Source organism: Mauremys mutica, chromosome 1 (assembly GCF_020497125.1).
Source record: "Mauremys mutica isolate MM-2020 ecotype Southern chromosome 1, ASM2049712v1, whole genome shotgun sequence".
Taxonomy (NCBI): domain Eukaryota; kingdom Metazoa; phylum Chordata; order Testudines; family Geoemydidae; genus Mauremys; species Mauremys mutica.
Window position 1 is genome coordinate 224,346,911 of NC_059072.1, and position 20,099 is coordinate 224,367,009.

The window sequence follows — 20,099 nt, forward strand, 5'->3', positions numbered from 1 at the left end:
ACATCTATTGCATTAATCAAAGACATTCCAGTTACTGAAATTTGCAGCACTGCAACCTGGATCTCTGTATGTACTTCCTCCAACCATTATGTTCTGGTTCATGCCTATAGATCAGATGCTGCAATTGGCAATGCAATATGTGGATACTACTCAGGAATCACCTGAAGTGGAGCACCCACAGGGATATAGATGTGCATGTGCCCTGTGCCTTTGATGGGCGATTTTAGATATCATTCTGTTTGGCCCACAAATGCATGCTACACATCTTCGTTCTCTGTTCGGAGGACGTACAGGGCTGCGCAAGCAAACCGCTCTCAGTTCCTTCTCTACCACAAAGTCCCACAAAGGAAGCAGGGGGGAAGGAGGACAGGTAGAAGAGCACACACAGGAACACATCTTGAACAACTTAAGTTACTGCACAAGGTCAATAACCTCTCTTCAAGTAGAGTGGGTGCTCCACTTCAGATCTCAAAAAACTCTGGTTACTGCACAATGTGAGTACTACTTCTCCCCATGAGGACCCTTAGGCACATTCAGCTTAACATTGAATTGACTCAAAATGAAATGTTTCAATGTGTTACAACAAAATGTTTCAGTTTTGGAATGCCAGAACAAAACATTTCAACATTTTCAAAATTTTTTTTCACATTTCTACTTTCAATCCAAATTTAGGATGAAAACAAATGTAGAAATATTAGAATTTCCGACAGGATGGAAATTCCAGTTTTCACTCAGCCCTAGTTATGTTTCATCTTAAAGGTTGCTGCATTGGAATGATGGATAGTCAAGACACTGTTTTCCTTGCAATGCAGCTTCCTCAGATTTTGGTGGGGGGGGGGGGGAGCGTCTTCATTTTACAACACAATATACCTCTAACTCTGGGGAAAAAACCTTTCCAGCATTTTTCAGTGCAAACTATTTTTTGGGAATGGACCAAACTGTAAAGACGCTTGTGAATAATTCACAGCCAAATGTTGAAGGTTCATACCAAGTATTTGAAACACTGGTTACTTTTACCCTTCTCTACTGTTCACCAAACAAGAGCCTTTGAGACCCTGAAGGCCACTATCAGTATAGCCGAAGGAGGACATCCAAGCTAAGATTTGAAATACTGGTTACTCTTGCCATAAAATGTCCCCTTTTACCTGAACTAGTATGTGCCTACCCTGGAAGAAATCAGCATCAGTTTTAGATCTGTAAAATTTTATCCTTTTAGTGTCCAGAATTATTTAATTTCTCTGATTTTACATTTTGTATAACATTAAATGTCTTAACCCAAAAGATGTTAAGATTACTGTTTTTAGGTACTTTAATTAATTCATTCAGGAATTTACATTGAAATTTTTTTTTTTAACAATCCTTGCTCTCTCGGAGGAACTCAAATTTTGTAATTTGTGTTTTCAAAAAATCATGAGCCTTTTAAAATCTGGGGAATTAATGGCTAAATTAACCCTTATAGCTTTTTCTTCTGCATTTGGAAGCAGCCTTATTGAAAAGCATGCTTTCTACAATATGAATTTTGTAAAATTGTATTATTGATAAAGCAGATAAGTGGGGGAAAAAAACAAAACTCCCTACCTAACTAATTTTAACTACCCTGTAGTGTAATGAAAGGTATAGAAATGTCACTTTTAAACATTTGAGTAACTAAACTTCCTTCACTTTGAAAACCAAAATTTGCTATGTTTATTAGCCTATACTATAAAATATAATAAAGTGTAAAATATAATTGCCTTAGAGATTTTGAGAGGGAAAAAAATAAAAATGACGAGTTCCTCTTGATTCATTCATTAGTTAAATACACAATTTTATTTTATTTTAGGACCAAGGGTACCTCTTCTAATTTAAAAGTGAAACAAAAGTAATTTCATCATTTTTGGCAGATACTATGGGGCAGATAGTGCTAACAATTTGGAAATTTTATATTGAATCATAGGACTGGAAGGGACCTCAAGAGGTCATCTAGTCCAATCACCTGCACTCATGGCAGGACTAAGTATTATCTAAACCAGTGGCGGGCAACCTGTGGCCCATCAGGGTAATCCATTGGTGGGCCACAAGACAGTTTATTTACACTGACTGTCCACAGGCACGGTCGCCTGCAGCTACCAGTGGCCGCGGACCAGAGGTTGCCCACCACTGATCGAAACCATCCCTGACAAGCGTTGGTCTAACCTGCTCTTAAAAACCTCCAGTGATGGAGATTCCACAACCTCCCTAGGCAATTTATTCCAGTGCTAAACCACCCTTACAGTTAGGAAGTTTTTACTAATGTTCAACCTAAACCTCCCTTGCTGCAATTTAAGGCCATTGCTTCTTGTTCTGTCCTCAGAGGTTAACAAGAACAATTTTTCTCCCTCCTCCTTGTAACAACCTTTTATGTACATGAAAACAATTATCATGCCCCTTCTCCCCACAGTCTTCTCTTTTCCAGACTTAAAAACCCCAATTTTTTCAATCTTCCCTCATAAGTCATGTTTTCTAGACCTTTAATAATTTTTGTTGCCCTTCTCTGGACTTTCTCCCATTTGTCCACATCTTTCTTGAAATGTGGCACCCAGAACTGGACACAATACTCCAGTTAAGGCCTAATCAGCAAGGAGTAGAGTGGAAGAATTTGTGATAAAGTTCCTCCTCTACCTTGGTGGGTCTTGCGCTTATTGGCAGATTTTGCTAGCCTCAGAGATCTTCCTGTGTTGGATCAGGAGTTGGGAGGTTTTGTGGGGAACCCAGGCCCACCCTCTACCCCGGCCCAGCCCAGGGCCCTGTGGATTGCAGCTGTCTATAGTGCCTTCTGGAACAGCTACACGACAGCTACAATTGCCTGGGCTACTTCCCCATGGCCTCCTCCCAACACCTTCTTTGTCCTCACCACGGGACCTTCCTCCTGATGTCTGTTAATGCTTGTACTTCTCAGTGCTCCAGCAGCATGTTCTCTCACTCCCAGCTCCTTACGCACACACCACTAACTGGAGTGAGAGCCTTTTTATACCAGGTGTCCTGATTAGCCTTAATTAATTCTAGTAACTTCCCAATTGGCTACAGGTGTCCTAATTAGCCTGCCTGCCTTAATTAATTCTAGAAAGTTCCTAAGTGTTCTGGAATAGTCCTTGTTATCTTACCCAGGGAAAAGGGACCTGCTTAACCTGGAGCTAATGTATCTACCTTCAACCACTCTCTTGTAGCCATCTGGCCTGACCCTGTCACAAATTACATTGAATACAACACTCCTGCTAATACATCCCGGAATGTTCACTTTTTTTGCAACAGTGTTACACTGTTGACTTATATTTAGCTTGTGGTCCACTGTGCCCCAGATCCCTTTCTGCAGTACTCCTTCCTAGACAGTCATTTCCCATTTTGTGAGTGTCCAAGTGAATGTTCCTTCCTAAGTGGAGTACTTTGCATTTGTCCTTATTGAATTTCATCCTATTTACTTAAGACCATTTCTCCAGTTTTTCCAGATCATTTTGAATTATAATCCTATCTTCCAAAGCACTTGCAACCCCTCCCAGATTAGTATCCTCCGCAAACTTTACAAGTGTGCTCAATGCCATTATCTAAATCATTGATGAAGATATTGAACCAAACCAGAACTGATCTCTGTGGGACCCCACTTATGTCCTTCCAGCATGACTGTGAACCACTGATAACTACTGTCTAGGAACAGTTTTCCAACCAGTTATGCACTCACCTTAAAGTAGCTCCATCTAGGTTGTAATTCCCTATTTTGTTTGCGAAGGTCATGCAAGACAGTCATGCAAGACAGCTTTACTAAAGTCAAGATATACCATGTCCCCCCATCCACAAGGCTTGTTACCCTGTCAAAGAAAGCTATCAGGTTGGTTTGACATAATTTGTTCTTGACAAATCCATGCTGACTGTTACTTATCACCTTATTATCTTCTAGATGTTTGCAAATTGATTGTTTAATTATTTGCTCCATTATCTTTCCGGGTACAGAAGTTAAGCTGACTGGTCTGTAATTCCCTGGGTTGTTCTTATTTCCCTTTTTATAGATGGGCACTGTATTTGCCCTTTTCCAGTCTTCCATGACTTTGCAAAGATAATCGCTAATGGTTCAGATATCTCCTCAGTCAGCTCCTTGAGTATTCTAGGATGCATTTCATCAGGCCCTGCTGACTTGAAGACATCTTACTTGCCTAAGTAATGTTTAATTTGTTCTTTCCCTATTTTAGCCTCTGATCCTACATTTTCACTGGCATTCACTATGTTAGTTGTCCAATCACCACCAACCTGCTTGGTGAAAACTGAAATAAAGAAGTCATTAAGCACCTCTGCCATTTCCACATTTTCTGTTATTGTTTTCCCCCACCTCACTGAGGGAATAATGAGGGAATGATTTCTCTAAAAGTACATGTCTGTATAAGAGCAGGAGGATCATTTAATGAAGGTTTCTTTAAAACAAAAGCCAAATTTTGAAGGAGATTGAAGTTAAAAGCCCATTGAAGTGCAATAAAAATGAAATGTGGTATTCAGATATTAATGCTTTCAAGGTGCTTCTATGCAGTTTATAAGCTGCAGTACCCCCAGCTGCTAAAATGGATAACTGGTCTGCTGTTTCACCAGAATAGAGTGTAGTTGTAGCCAAGCCGTCCCAGGATATTAGAGAGATGTGGTGGGTGAGGTAATATATTTTTATTGCACCAACGTCTGTTGGTGAAAGAGACGAGCTAAAAGCCACACAGACTCAAGAGCTTGTCTTTCTCACCAACAGAAGATCCAATAAAAGATAATCACCCACCTTATCTCACCAAAATAGAAGCAGACCAAATGGACATAAGCAAAAACACTTAAACAATTTTTCATAGTGAAAAATACAGGATGATGTCTTAATGGACTTCAATAAGCTTTTTAGAATAGTACATGTGTGCACAGTATCAAATTTTCCAAGAAATGGGATAGGAATTTATAAATGGACTTTGACACAATTAGCATTGTAACATTTAGAAATCAATAAAATCTAAGATTGTTTCATGCACTAACTGCAGTGTCCCCAAATTATTATGTAAGATGAATTTTGAAAAGTTGTTCTACAGTGCCCTAAAACTGATGCTGAAATGGCTAATTTCTAGCCATTGCTGAACTTTTTTTGTGGAATAGTTACTTCATTATGAAATTAGCTCTAATTCAGCCTTGACAATAGCAGTGTTAGCTTATTATCTCTACTGCATCCAGATCTGATAGTCATTTAGATATCAAAGTAGTAATCTGAGCACTCCTAAATTTTGCTCACCTGTTCTTTGTTTTCAGACTTTTGCCTAGCAATTTATTGCATGTTATTCAGTTACTGTACTTATTGTTTAATGGATAAAGTTTTGTGCTCGTTTTGCATTTTAAAATATTGTTCAAATAGGTTGGTTGGGGAGTGGCAGTAATTCCACAGGTTTTGTAATAAAAAGAATCCTTTTGGGTTATCTGCACTATATTGACATCCTTAGAGAAGGGTAATAGAAAAAAAAATTTTAAAGAAGTTTACATGCTAATTTATTTCATTTTTGTAGGTGTATGATGATGGAAAGTACGTATATGTGGTAACAGAACTTATGAAAGGAGGAGAACTGCTGGACAAAATTCTTAGGCAAAAGTTTTTCTCAGAACGAGAAGCTAGTGCTGTCCTGCTCACAATAACAAGAACTGTTGAGTACCTCCATGCACAAGGGGTAAGTATTCTACTTGAAGAAAACATTTAGAAATGCATTATCTAATATATACTGAAACACAATTTGAAAGGACAAACCCACAACTGATGCATTCTTCCATTGTGTAAAAATTAAACAAATGTTTCCTAGAAAATAACTATGCTGCACCAAACCTTTTCTCCAAAACTCTCAAACTCTGCATAGTTTCTGTAGCGGAAAGCTCATTTTGACAGACAAAGTAATTTAGAGGTGGGTACGGTTGATGTGGTGATAGTCAAGAGTGAAAAATCTTTGTATTATAAAAGAAAGGAACCTGATGATTAAGGACAAAGATGGAGAGTGACATTGGGTGCCAGGGAGGCCATAAGGCAGGAGGTAGTGATGTCACCAAAATGAGTGGAGGTGTTGGATGAGGAAAACAGATGACACATCTGTATCTGTGATAGGAAGGAGGAGAAGAGGAAAAATAAGCTTTATAATTAACACCTCATTAATACATTCATTTGCTTGTCTGCCATGGCATCCCATTATGTATGATAACAGCCTTTGTGACAAATGTTGAAGTCATATTCCTAAATTTATATCTCAAGAAACAGTTGTCAATAATTCAGCCTACACAATCTTTATTTCTCCAAACACTATCGTTCTAGGAAATTTGGAGATTAAATTACTTGATGTTTATAAAGGAGTTGCACTCACCTCTCACGAGTGCCCCCCGACCAAGCATGTGTGCCTGCGCTCTTTCTTTACCTGTCTATGATGGCTCTTCGCTGACTCAGCCCTCCGGCCAAGTCACGCACTGTCTGTCTGTGAGATCAAAACAACACAAACCCCTTTCAGGGTACAAGTCCAACAGGGGCCCCTCTCAGTGCCCTCTGTAATGTGTGTCTCAGTTTGTTCCTGCTCAGAACAGAGCAGTGCCCTAGGACTCCTTCCCTGGAGGCAATGTCTTCACCCTCTCAGGGCCTTTCTGGCCCCAGCTCTTCAGCTGGGCCACTATGGTTCAGTCCCCCTTCTGGGGTGCCTCAAACTCCAGGCCACTTTCCCAGTGGCTGGTGGGGTGGGGGAATCCCAGCCCAGGGACCCTATAGATAGCAGCTGTTCGCAATGTCCTTTAAATAAACTGCGTTGCTACTATAATTCCCTGGGCCACTTCCCCATGGCTCCCGCACATTCTTCACCCTTACCTCAAGGCCTTGTCCTTGTGCAGTCCCAGTAGCCAGCCTGGAGGACCATCCGCTTTCCTCCAGCTCTAGCAAAGACTGAACTCGCTTTGGCCCTGCAGCTCTTCTTATGCTGACCTACTGGACCTTAATTGTCTGTTTCCCACACAGCTGCTCTAGGCAACTTGGAGGACCTTTCTACTGCCCTTTTCTGGAGTGGGGTGTGGCAGGGCCACAAGGCCTCCAGCAGGGGCCTCAGGGCCTAGTCCAATCCGTCACAGTGTTCATCATCATCATCAACTCGTGTCAAACATCGCTTTCATGCTCAGAGTGCCCAAATTTGAAAACTGGACCTATTGTATTGTTCTCAAAATTAACTCCTGTATTTCACCATTCTGACATTCTGGGTAGCCAAAAACAATGCATTATAGTGTACTGGAGTTGATATTAGAAATGTCACCTTCTTTTAATGGCCATTGCTAACTGCAAATTAAAAAGCAGTGAAGTAAGTGCTTATAATAGAGAACACTATCTTATATATATTTTTTTGTATTTGTGTTTTTATTTAGGTTGTTCATAGAGATCTGAAACCTAGCAACATTCTTTATGTTGATGAATCTGGTAACCCAGAATCAATTCGAATTTGTGATTTTGGCTTTGCAAAACAACTAAGAGCAGAAAATGGTCTTTTGATGACTCCATGTTACACAGCAAATTTTGTTGCTCCAGAGGTAAATATCAAGTTGTGGTTTACATGCCTTCAGATTATTTTAATAGGGTTTTTTTTCATTATTTAAACATTGTTTCTCCATTATTGCATAATTGTAAAATTATCAATGAATTTAGCTTTTGAAACGATAAACAGTTGAGATCTTTGAAGCAATATAACATTGGCACCAAAATCATAATAAAGTGTACTGTTTTCTGTAGAAATTTATATTTGCCTTTCACAGGTTTTAAAAAGGCAAGGCTATGATGCTGCTTGTGATATATGGAGTCTTGGTGTCCTGCTGTATACTATGCTCACTGGGTAAGTTTGCAGAAATTAAGTGGGTTTTTTTCTTTGCTTATGTAAGTTTACTGTTCTCAAACAAAGTACTGATTGTGCTTAATCCTGCAAGATGCTAATATTCCTGGGAGCTGCTGGGTGCTGGTTTCAGTGGGAGTTGAGAGTACTCTGCACATAGTAGGATCAAGCTCTTAAGAGTCTGATATCTTAAATAAACTTCTTCTTCGAGTGATTGCTCCTATGCATTCCAGTTAGGTGTGCGCGCTGCGCGTGCACGGCTCTTCGGAAGATTTTTACCCTAGCAACTCCGGCGGGCCGGCTGGGCGCCCCCTGGAGTGGCGCCGCTATAGCGCAGGATATATACCCCAGCCGGCCCGTCCGCTCCTCAGTTCCTTCTTTCCGCCCGTGACGGCCGTTGGAACAGTGGAGCGCAGCTTAGCTGACCTCCACTTCCCTAGCTACTCGTAGTTTCTCTCGTTCTGTTTATAGTTGTAGTTAACTCTGTTTGTTTGTAGAATAGTATAGTGTATTTATTTTACAGGAGTTCGGGGTTTATCCCCTTCCCCTCACCCGGTGCCGGGTCCGATGCCCGGTCCACAGGGTTTTCTAATGCTCGGCCGGCCACAAGCCGCTGCCGACAAGAGATCCTCTCCTAAGTGCCTCGAGGGATCTTACCTCACAGATAAGTGCCGCATTTGTGAGGCCTTTAATCCGTGAACAAAGGGGAGCGGGGCTTTCGTTTTAAACAGCTCCTGAGGAAGGCAGCTCTTGCTCCTCCGCTCTCGGCGCCGAGCGCTAGTTAGTTTTCAAGGCGCGCTCCCTCGGCACCAGATCGCCGGTACCGCCAAGGCCTCCTGGCACGACCGTCGCTGGCTCCGACATACCCTCGGCATGGATCCCTGTCCTGGAGGATGAAGAGGCACAATATCCTTGCTGCGTCCGAGCCGCTGCCTCTGCAGCTGAGCGCTATGCTCAGTCGGATCATCCAGCACCGGTGTCTGCCGCGGCACCGACAATACCCGCACCATTTACTCTGGCCAGGCAAGAGCCGTCGAGTCCGGTGCTGGAAAGCTCCCATGTATGGAGTCTGCTGCGGCACCGACAATATCCGCACCATTAACTCCGGCCAGGCAAGAGCCGTCGAGTCCGGTGCTGGAAAGCTCCCCGGTACGCACCGTGGTCGAGCTCGCCCGGAAGCTGCGTCCGAGCCGCCTGCTCCGGAGCCGAGAGCGATGCTCAGTCGGATCGCCCGGCACCGATGTCTGCTGCGGCACCGACAGTATCCACACCGTTAACTCCGGCCAGGCAAGAGCCGTCAAGTCCGGTGCCGGAAAGCTCCCCGGTACGGACCGTGGTCGAGCTCGCTCTGAAGCTGCGTCCCAGCCGCCTGCTCCGCAGCCGAGTGCTATGCTCAGTCGGATCGCCCGGCACCAATGTCTGCCGCGGCACCGACAATGCCCGCACCATTAACTCCGGCCAGGCAAAAGCCGTCGAGTCCAGTGCTGGAACACTCCCCGGTACGGACCGTGTCGAGCTCGCTATGAAGCTGCATCCGTGGTGCGAGCTATGGTCGAGCTCACTATTCCCTCCACGCCGGAGACAGTGTCCACGGCGAGGGAGCTGATTGCAACGACAGCATCTGCGCTGCCTCAACCCCCGGCACCGCCGGTGCGGGTTACATGGTCGATGGGCAAGCCTGCCTTGATCAGACCACCCTACGTCGGCACCGCAGAGCGGCACCGTTCAGGATCGCGGTCACGCAGATGTTCTCGGTCCCGTCACTGATCTAGGTCTCGACGCCGCTCACAGTCTCGGCACCGTTCTCCATGTTGGTACCAGTAGTACTCGCGGCACCGGTCAGCATCCCGTTCGCCGGTCCGGGACACTCAGCACCGATCCAGCTCCCGGCACCGCCCCAGGCACCGGGACGCCCGTAGCCACTCCTGATCATCGAGCCTCGCACCCTCGGTCGACCGCCCGGCACAGCTTTGGTGGCAGGTCCCGTTCTCGGTACCGGTCTGTCTACCGGGACCGATCCCCGGTGCCGCATCGAGCGACGTCAGTTACAGACGGAGGCTCTACCAAGAGCTTTTCAGCTCCTCCAGGGCCATCCAGCCACGCATCAGTGTCGTCCCGTGCGGACTCTTCATATGCGTAGCACTCTGTTTTCCGATGTGCCCTCCAGAGTCTTCCAGGAGACCTATCAGTGGTCATTATGGACGCCTTGGGTGTACCACCGCGCCAGGGGCGTACCGGTGATCCCATCTCGCTCCGTTCCCTCGGAGCTCTGGGTGCCAGAGGTGACACTTAGTCGTCCCCGTCCGACCGGTACAGAGCAACCCCCGGTTCGGCACCGGGCTCCCAGATCCCACCGGATCAGGAGGTCGTCCAGGAGCTTGAACCCACACAGGACCCGCTTGTCCCTGGCCTTTCTTCTTCCTCCTCCCCAGATGAGGCGGGGGCAGGAACATACCCCTCCGGCCCTCCTCTAATCGAAACGCAACCAGCCCCTAAATCCAAAGAGGCTGGGCGTGTGGTCTTACTGGGCCGTAAGATGTACCCGGAGGGGCCCTGTAACTTCGCGTAGCGAACCAGCAAGCCCTGCTTAGCCGCTGCTATGGGTGGCGGTGGGCAAATTTACAGAGTCGGTTCTTCGGAACTCCTGTCAAGAGTTGGATGCCCTCCTGCAGCAAAGGACGGAGCTGGAGAGAGCTTCCCTCCAGGCCTCGTTGGACGCAGCTGACTCCGCTGCCATGACTCTGGCCTCGGGTGTTGCTACGCGGCGCGTTTCAGGGCTCCAGTTGTCGAGCCTTCCCTCGCAGCTGCGGCACGCTATACAGGACTTGCCCTTCAATGGCACAGGCCTGTTCTCTGAAAACACTGACCCTAGGCTGCAGAACCTAAAGGGCAGCAGGGTCACTTTGCGCTCTCTCTCTTTCTCTCTCTCTCTCAGCATGCACACGCCGGTGATTCAGCGCCGACGTTTCTGTCCCCAGCCTCCGCTCTTACCCTGCGCCTTGACAAAGTCAGGACTTGGCCAGCGGGCGTGGCTTACACAGTCGTGGCCATCAATCCGCACCCCAAAGGAGCCGAAATTAGGGTCCTTCTGACCACCAATGGGGCAAAAGCCTACCCATCCTCGCCCCTCCTAAGGACCCCTCTCACGAGCGATTCCTCTGGCAAGAGGTGCGGACGCTCCTCTTCATCGGAGCTATACAGGAGGTACCTAAGGACGAAACCTAATCCCCTAGGCGAAGGGAGGTCTCAGACCTATCCTAGGCCTGCGGGAACTCAGCAAGTCATGATGCAGATGAGTTCCGCATGGTACCCAGGGCGACCGTCATCCCATCCTGGGATCCCGGAGACTGGTACGCTACGCCGCCCTCGATATGAAGGGCGCGTGTTTTCACGTCGCCATTTCTCTTCCACACAGAAGGTACCCTCGGTTTGGGGCCTACCATCGTTATTCCCAGTATACGGCCCTTCCGGTTGGCCTCTATACAGCCCGGGGTATTCAAAGTGCATGGCTGTAGTCGCCGCCTTTCTTCGCCACCGTCGGATACATGTTCTCCGTATCTAGACGAGTGGCTCATTCGAAGAACCACCGGGCCCAAGTTACCAGTCATGTGGGCATCGACACGAACCTATTCCTGTGTCTAGGCTTGATGATCAATAGTAAAATGCACTCTGATTCCCATACAGGGAAGGGAATTCATTGGGACCGTCCTGGACTCCAGACTCGCCAGAGCCTGCTTACCTCAGCCTTGGTTTCAGGCGAGGGTAACAATTGTACAAGGTCTATGGACCTTCCCGCCAACTTGGGCTCGCACTTGCCTAGGTTTCCTGAGTCACATGGCTGTCTGCACGTTTGCAACCAAACATGCCAGGCTTCGCCTCCGTTCACTTCAATCGTGGCTCACCTGGGTGTGCCACCCGGGCAGAGATGGCATACTCGTGGTCGTCTCGTTCCCCCCGGGCAGCGTAGGCTCCCTCGACCGGGAGTCAGCGTCCTCCCTGGTGTATCCAGGGATGCTGTTTTATTCACCCCTCGGGGTCCCTCATGACAGACAGCCCATCTCTCGGCTGGGTGCGCACCTGGCGTAGTTTCGCACTCACGGCCTTCGGTCAGCGCAAGAGCTGGCCTTACACATCAATGTCCGAGAGCTGAGAGCAGTCTGCCTTGTGTACCAGGCGATTCAGCTGGCGGATCGTCTCAGCAGATCCTTCCTGTCTCACAAGTGGTAGTTTCCTCCGGTCTTTATCTATTCCGTTTTCCAGAAATGGGTCTTTCCCCGCATAGCCCTCCTCGCTCTCGCGAGAACGGAAAGGGAGAGAAATTCTCCTCGTTCCAAGGCCTCTCCCCAGGCTCGGTCTTGGAGGATTTTCCTGAGGCCGTGGATCAGCCATCTGCCGTATGCTTTCCACTGTTCCCGCTGGTTCACAGGGTCCTGCTAAAACTCTGCAGGGACAGAGCGCCCCTGATCGTGATCGCTCCAGCGTAACCTGGGCAGCACTGGCACACCATGTTGCTACACCTGTCGGTAGTAACCCTCTTGGCACAGACCCCATGACGCGGGATCACGGCAACCTTCACCACCCGGTCTTGTAATCCCTGCACCTCACAGCAGGACTCCTGTGTGGCTAAACCGATCCTAGTTACGTTGTTCTGCCTTGGTTCTACAGGATTCTCCGGGGTGGTAGAAAATCTTCCATTCGGTTAAAGTATCTGGCCAAGTGGAAGCGTTTCTCCTGCTGCTCCGAAACGCGCAGTGTTTCTCCCGCTGAGATCCCGCTCCATTCCATCTGGTTCTTCAGGGCTTGGAGCGTTTATACCCCCCCCCCCCCCCCGTGGGTATACCCCCCCCCCCCAGTGGGGCCCCGCCATAAACCTGGTTCTTCAATCTGGTTCTAACCAGTTTTATGACTGCCCTATTCGAGCCAATGTCAACATGCTCATTGATATACCTGTCCTGCAAGACAGTTTTCCTGTAGCCTTTCCTGCGGCCAGACGAGTCTCCGAGCTTCAGACTCTCACAATAGGCCCAAGGGATACTGTGTTCCTTAAGGACAAGGGCAGTTATTACCACGTCCGACCTGCCTCCCTAAGGAGGTGTCGGCCTTTTATATCTACCAGGATATCTTCCTTCCGGTCTTCTTTCCGAAGCCACTCTCTTTGCAAGGAGAGCAACGGTTGCCCTCCTTCGACATCCGTAGGGCGTCCGCAATCTATATCTAGCGGACAGAGCCCTCTCGTAACGCCCCCAAAACCTTCATCGTACCGGCATACCGGACGAAGGGCATACCTGTCTCCTCCTAGAGGATTTCATCTTCAATGACGTTGTGCATCCGCACCTCCTCTGTTTTGGCCCATGTTCCATAGAGCCACCTTACTGCACATTCCGCCAGGGCTCACGCTTCTCAGCTGCCTTCCTGGCTCGCATACCCTTTTGGGGGATGTGTTGTGCACCTACCTGGTCCTCGGTCCACACCTTTGCCTCATTGGTCCAGGAGTCCAGAGCTGATGCAGCCTTTGGCTTAGCGGTTGCGTTCTGCAACATCTAACTCCGACCCCACCGCCTACGTAAGGCTTGGGAATCACCTAACTGGAATGCATAGGAGCAATCACTCGAAGAAGAAAAGACGGTTACTCACCGTAGTAACTGTTGTTCTTCGAGATGTGTTGCTCCTATCCATTCCAGACCCGCCCTCCTTCCCCACTGTCGGAGTAGCCGGCAAGAAGGAACTGAGGAGCGGACGGGCCGGCTGGGGTATATATCCTGTGCTATAGCGGCGCCACTCCAGGGGGCGCCCAGCCGGCCCGCCGGAGTTGCTAGGGTAAAAATCTTCCGAAGAGCCATGCACGCGCGGCGCGCGCACACCTAACTGGAATGGATAGGAGCAACACATCTCGAAGAACAACAGTTACTACGGTGAGTAACCGTCTTTTCCTTATGAGTTTGCTTAACTGTTGTTAAATCTAGTCAAAGATTATATCAAATGTATGTTTTGTAGCCTTATGATTATTTAAGAATAGGAATAGACTCTCATACACTGTTACTTTACATGAAGTGGAAACTTGTTCCTAACAAAAAAAAGCTAGAAAGTACTATGCATATTGAAGAGAATATATGTGATTAAAATTTACCAGTTGTGACCCAGTGTGCCTAGATCAGCCCTCACTGGAAATGCCAAGGTCAGGGCAGGCTGCAAAAGGGAGAGCAGATACTCCCAAGACTGGAGGGTAATACTCAAGTTAAATTCCCCAACCAGTCACAAATTGTGCTTCTGATCTCCCACAGTGGTTTTCAAGAAGCAAAAAAAGAAATCACACAGTCCCCTTTATTGTATTCCAGTTCTCTGGCTCCCAATCAGCACATAGGTCCAGTACAGTGATAAGTTATTTTAAAAACTCTGCTCACATATACAAAGTGTTCTTCTGACCCCAAAGGGCCAGCCACGTTACCAGGTCAGTATAGGTTTGGATCTTACCCAAAATACCACACTGCCAGTCAATCCTTTAGTGTCTAAAACTAAAGGTTTATTAAAAAAGAAAGAACAAGAGGAGAGCCGTTAAATGGTAAAGCAGTCACATACATACAAATATTCAAAGTTCATGTATTAGGTTCTTAGCAGTATTGCTGAGTTTGCTGGCTTGAAAGTCCCTTTGGAATACATCCACAGCTTGAATGGGTAATTCAGGCCTTTGTTCAGAGCTTCAGTTTGTAGCAAAGTTCTTCCAGGATAAGAAGCAGGACTGAAGACAAAGTGGAGATGATGCATCTGCCCTTTATAGTCCTTTTGCCACATGCTGGTACTTCCTTTGTTTCAAACACAAACTCATAGCAGATAGCACATGGCATTGAAAGGCCTTAGAGTTCTCTCCATAGGCATGCCCCTGCATGCCTTGCTGAGTCGTAAGGTATAGTCCTTGGCCCTTTCAATGGATTCATTGTACAGTTGATGTCCCTTTTTGGCCATCATGCAGGCCTAGCGCTGATGCCAGTCTGTCTGGGGGTGTCACCCAGAAACACAGCACAAGTTTTGAAATACATATATACCCTACATATTTATAACTCATAATACAAAGGTGATACAAACATATGAACAAAATCATCATACTTGGCAAAGTATAACATTTTCGCAGATACCTCACACAGCATATCTGGCATGATTCATTGCAATTTTATAATATTGGTATCAACAATATCATAAAATGTCACCCATATTTCCTACAGCGTCACACCAGTGATGCTTTCAAGTTTACTCCTGGGAGAATTCGACATCACTGCGCATGTGCAGTTTTTTCCCCCACAGATTTCTTTTCTTCCTCGCAGAAAAATGAGACTCTGACAGGGAAGCAAAGGGGAGCCACAAGAGCAGTCATGCGACCTTCCACAGCAGTATGTTTCGGGTGCCCAGGGCAGCCAGCAAAGAAGTAGATCACTGTGGGGCAGGGGCCGGGACTGGGGAAGCCCTGGCTGGTGGCTCCTACCTTGCGCCGGGATCAGGGACTAGTCCCAGCTCAGCTGGGGAGGACAGGACTTCTCTTCCCCTACACGGCATCCAGGGTCAGGTCAGACCATCCCCTGGATTTCTACCCCAGCTGCAGGAAGCACCGCAAACTCTCCCACACACACTCGCTTCCTGCACCCATCTCTCCTCAGCTGCAGCGGCAAGGATCCCTGTACAGGGAGCTGCTCCCCAATCCACCCAACCCCTGTGCATCCAGACTCATCATAGCTTACCACGCCTCACTCTCACAGACTCAGAACCCCCACGTTGAGCCCTACTCCCCCTTCACCTGGACCACCCTGACGAGCCACCCGGATCCCCACCCCAACCAGCCGCACCTGGTTCCCTACCCCCACTGAGCCCCTCTCCCCCAGCATCTGGACCCCCATTAAGCTCCCCACACCCAGACCCCGTGCCAAGCTCCATCCCCCCCCCCCCATACCCAGATCCCCCTTGCTGAGGCCCAACCACCTTCACCTGGACCCCCCCTGCAGAGTCCCATTACTGTTGCACCCAAAAAATCCCAGTAAGCCCCTGTGCATCCAGATCTCTTCCCCTCCCTCTCCCCCGCCCCCAGATTGCCTCTCATACATCCCTCTCAGCTCACACCTGGACCCCCCTCCCACATTGAACCCCTCCACTCTTGGCTCCAGCCTTGCTGAGCCTGCTGTCCACACCTGGTGCATATGGCATGGAGGGGCAGGGCCAGTCCTTGCACTGTGTCAGGGTTAGGTGCAGCCTCACCGCTGAGTCAGTGTCCCGATGAGGTGGGGGCTGCACAGTGATCTCCCACCTCTGTTCAGCCAGTGTCCTGTGCTCCCCAATGCCATGATGGAGCCTCCACATTCATTTGACAAACAAAATTTGCAGAATTTTTCAGAATTTGAAAATATGCACAGAATTTTTAATTTTTGGCACAAAATGTCCTCAGGAGTAGAAGTTTGATTACTCAGAAGAATGAATCAGATCACTTCAAACAATAGTCAGAATTATGTAGGCAATACAAGTGATCTGCATAAAAGAATACATTAAGTACAAGTTCATCAAGCAATAATTCCAAATCTCAGCTTTGAAAAATACCACTTTAAACAGCCAACTTAACCTCCTACACCTGGCTTACAAGTTAGCCTCAAGATGCTTATAAAACTATTTATTTGGTTATTTACTGCCACAATTTTACAGTATTCCTGTTCATCTTAACCGCTTAACTAAGGCAAAGAAATCCACATGTATGAAAATTAGTTATTCTTCTCATTCTCAGTTATGTTTAGTGTACTTTGCTAGTTCAATAGCAAGGATGTGAATTGTTGAACAAGGTAAATCCTCTAGGGTTTAGTGACTTCTTTCTCAGCTAGCGTCAGGCAGCGGCGGCTCCAGGCACCAGCGCTCCAAGCATGTGCCTGGGGCGGCAAGCCGCGGGGGGCACCGTGCCGGTCCCTGCGAGGGTGGCAGTCAGGCAGCCTTCGGCGGCATGCCTATGGGAGGTCCGCCGGTCCCATGGATTTAGCGGCGGGTATGCTGAAGCCACGGGACCAGTGGACCTCCCGCTGGCAAGCCGCTGAAGCCGCGGGCCCAGGGACCTCCTGCAGGCAAGCCGCCGAAGGCTGCCTGACTGCCATCCTTGGGGCGGCAAAAAAGCTAGAGCCACCCCTGGCATCAGGCTGGGTATTTGTTCTTTCCAGGTCAAAGTCATCAAGTCCTCCATTTTCAGAGTTCTTATACACAGATAGTCCTTTCATTCCACCAGCATGTACTGACTTTTGGACATAATAAGGACAGTCTGTGGAGCTGTGACTCAGAATTAGCCAACACTTAGACACTCTCTGTTACAGAAGGAATATAGTAAGAGAAGCAGGCCCTTCATCTCATTCTACATGTAGTTCATCTATAATTTATTATTTTGGGTGCTTTTGAAATCAGTTTTACTATAATTTTTGATGTTGGAGAGGGGGGTGTTGTTTATTATTTTGAAACACTGGCAGCTGTGGTCAGACTTGAAATAAGGATTGGAGTCCAGCACGGAAAAGCTATTAATACTCTGAACTTGTTTGTTTGATTAGCTACACTCCTTTTGCAAATGGTCCTGATGATACCCCAGAGGAGATATTGGCACGAATAGGTAGTGGAAAGTTCTCTCTCACTGGTGGTTACTGGAATTCAGTTTCAGTTACAGCTAAGGCAAGTATATTTAATATTTTGTCTTTTTGTGCATGAGATGGATTTTAACAGATTCTGTAAAGGATTTTTTGTCACAATAAAAATTGCTTATAATATTAGAGAACATGATTTTAATGAAGGTTGCAGATTTTTTAAAATTTACTGAGCCAATCCTTTGTATGAGTAGATATTCATTTGATAATTATGAACCCTTCATGTTTAAACAGTCAGTCATCTGTAGGAAGAAAAATAACCACGTTTAATACCACCACTTTTAATTCTGTGGGGCGTTGGAAAACCAAATCAGGATGCAGTAGTTATAGCCACATGCTCTTGGACGCCTCTTTTATGGGTCCATGAAGTGTCTGTGATGGGCAGCCATAACTTGGCACTTATATATAATGTCCAAAAGCATTCGATAGCCTTCATCACCCTCTATCTAGTTATAATAAAGCCCTAATATGCTCAAAGAACTCAGATTATTTAAGCATTTTCCCCCCTTCTTTGGCTAATGTCTTTAATTTGCTTTGTGCTTCCATATGTCTTGATTTCTAAATACTCATAAGTATTTTCCCATGTTTTATGTTAAACAGCCTGACTGACACGTCTACCTTTTGTCCTGGACAAGATATAGAATCACATATCTCTTTATTCAGTGCCATCCCAACCACTTATACTGGGAGTCCCAAATGTGTCTAAAATCATTCAACTTTTAAGAAGTCTTTTTATTGTGGTCTTTATTTCAAACTCCACAACAGAGAGTTTGTTTTATAAGAAAATGTTTGCATGCTGTTAAGTACTTTTGAATGTTTTTAGGCAGTTTAAGATTACTAAATGCATTTTTTCTCATAAGCAGTTGTCCCAGAATTAGAAGCTTTATACTCTCCTTACACTTTATATGGGCCCTGGTCTACAGTACAGAGTCAAGTCGACATAAGGCAGCTTATGTCGACCTAATTATGTAAGTGTACACCCCAGCCAATGTAAGTGCCCTACTACACCGACATAATAACTCAAGCCTTACGCCTCTGATGGAGGTGATGCCTGTGTAGTTAGGGCAACACAGTGTCCGTGTTGACACTGAGGGTTACTTATGTTGGCTGTTGGTTGTCATTCTTGTCAATTTCATGGCTCCTAATTGATAAGAAAGTTGTTCATAGCTTGTGCTGTCACCCCGGGGAAGGAGGGGGGGCTCCAGCTAGAGCCCAGCTGGCCCCGTTCCCAGCTGGGCTGCTGCCTGGACTCCCCACTAAGAGTTGGGCTGCCCCAGGGTCCCAGCTCCCAGCAGGGCTGCTGTCCAGACTCCCCACACATAGCTGGGCTGCAGACCAGGCTCCTCGCTCGGAACCAAACTGCTCCCAGGGTCTCAGGTTCCATCCTGGTGGCTGCCCGGGGTCCCTGCTCCCAGCTAGCAGGGAGCCAAAGGCCTGGGAGGCAGCTGGGCTACCAGCAGGGAGCTGTGTGGAGCTAAGAGCCTGGGCTTTCTACCCCCACACTGCCTCTCTTATGTCGGTGGACGTACTCCTGATGTGGACACAGAAGCAGTGTGACAGAAGCAGGGCAGTGTGGAAATGAACCAGTAATTACTGTGGTGGCTGTAAGTTGACCTAACATAGGTTGGCTTAAGTTTGTAGTGTAGACATGCCCTTAGAGTAAGATACTTCAGAATTGATCTATATAATTTCACTTGCATACTGCTCTTCACATGACTAGTTACTTTTTAAACTCTCCAATAGATCTTGGCATTTGTGGGCACAGAGTAATACTTCAACCACTTCCAGAGGATGGCCTGGAGATTTGTTTAAACTACTGATCACAACAAAATAATTCTTCAAATCTTGAATTTTAATCATGTTTAACATTATTAATGCTCTAAAAATAATCTGTACTGCCTTAAATGTTACTGTTCATCAGAATTAACTGTTTCTGTATTGTTGACAGGATCTGGTTTCAAAGATGCTTCATGTCGACCCACATCAAAGACTGACTGCTGCCCAGGTTCTTAGACACCCTTGGATAGTTGACAGTGACCAGTTGCCTCAGTACCAGCTAAACCGACAGGATGCTCCACATTTGGTGAAGGTAAATAAATGTGTGTGTTCAGCTCGTATGAATCGTAAACAAAAACAGTTACTTTGCATTTGCTCTAAGTACTAATCACACTTTTATGATTGTTTGTGAGTTCAGTAAACACAGTGCATTAAGCCATGTGAACTTTTGATTTACCTAATGTATAGGACTTCAAGTGAGTCCATCTGTGGAGAATAAATCTGCTCTGTTCACAAAGAGCAGTACACTGTAATCCCCATACTGTTTTACTTTTTGTGTTGAGACAGATTACAAGATAAAATGAGTTTATAAATAATGTTTTCTCTGGTGATTTAGACTGTTGACTCCTAGATTTTGAACTCTGATTTTAAAAAATAGTTCATCTGAGACTGTAAGTGATCTAGATGTTTACAATGGAGGAATCGTAATTATGGTTGCTAGTGTGATTTTAGTGGAGGGATTATAAGTATAAAAATTGATAGTTTGGAGGTGAAATTGATTCTTTTTTACAAAATTTTCATTAAAAATAAAAAATGAAATGGAAAC

The 20,099-nt window shown here is 46.5% G+C and overlaps 1 protein-coding gene across 2 annotated transcripts in view; it reads left to right on the forward strand.

The window, feature by feature from the left end:
- The window catches only part of RPS6KA3 (ribosomal protein S6 kinase A3), a 139,381-nt gene that overhangs the window by 112,752 nt on the left and 6,530 nt on the right, over window positions 1-20,099 (forward strand). For both annotated transcript variants that reach the window (XM_045013097.1, XM_045013154.1), the window contains exons 17-21: window positions 5,526-5,684; window positions 7,396-7,557; window positions 7,780-7,856; window positions 17,408-17,525; window positions 19,446-19,586. In XM_045013097.1, the coding sequence (XP_044869032.1) occupies window positions 5,526-5,684; window positions 7,396-7,557; window positions 7,780-7,856; window positions 17,408-17,525; window positions 19,446-19,586 (657 nt within the window). The remainder of the gene's footprint in view (window positions 1-5,525; window positions 5,685-7,395; window positions 7,558-7,779; window positions 7,857-17,407; window positions 17,526-19,445; window positions 19,587-20,099) is intronic.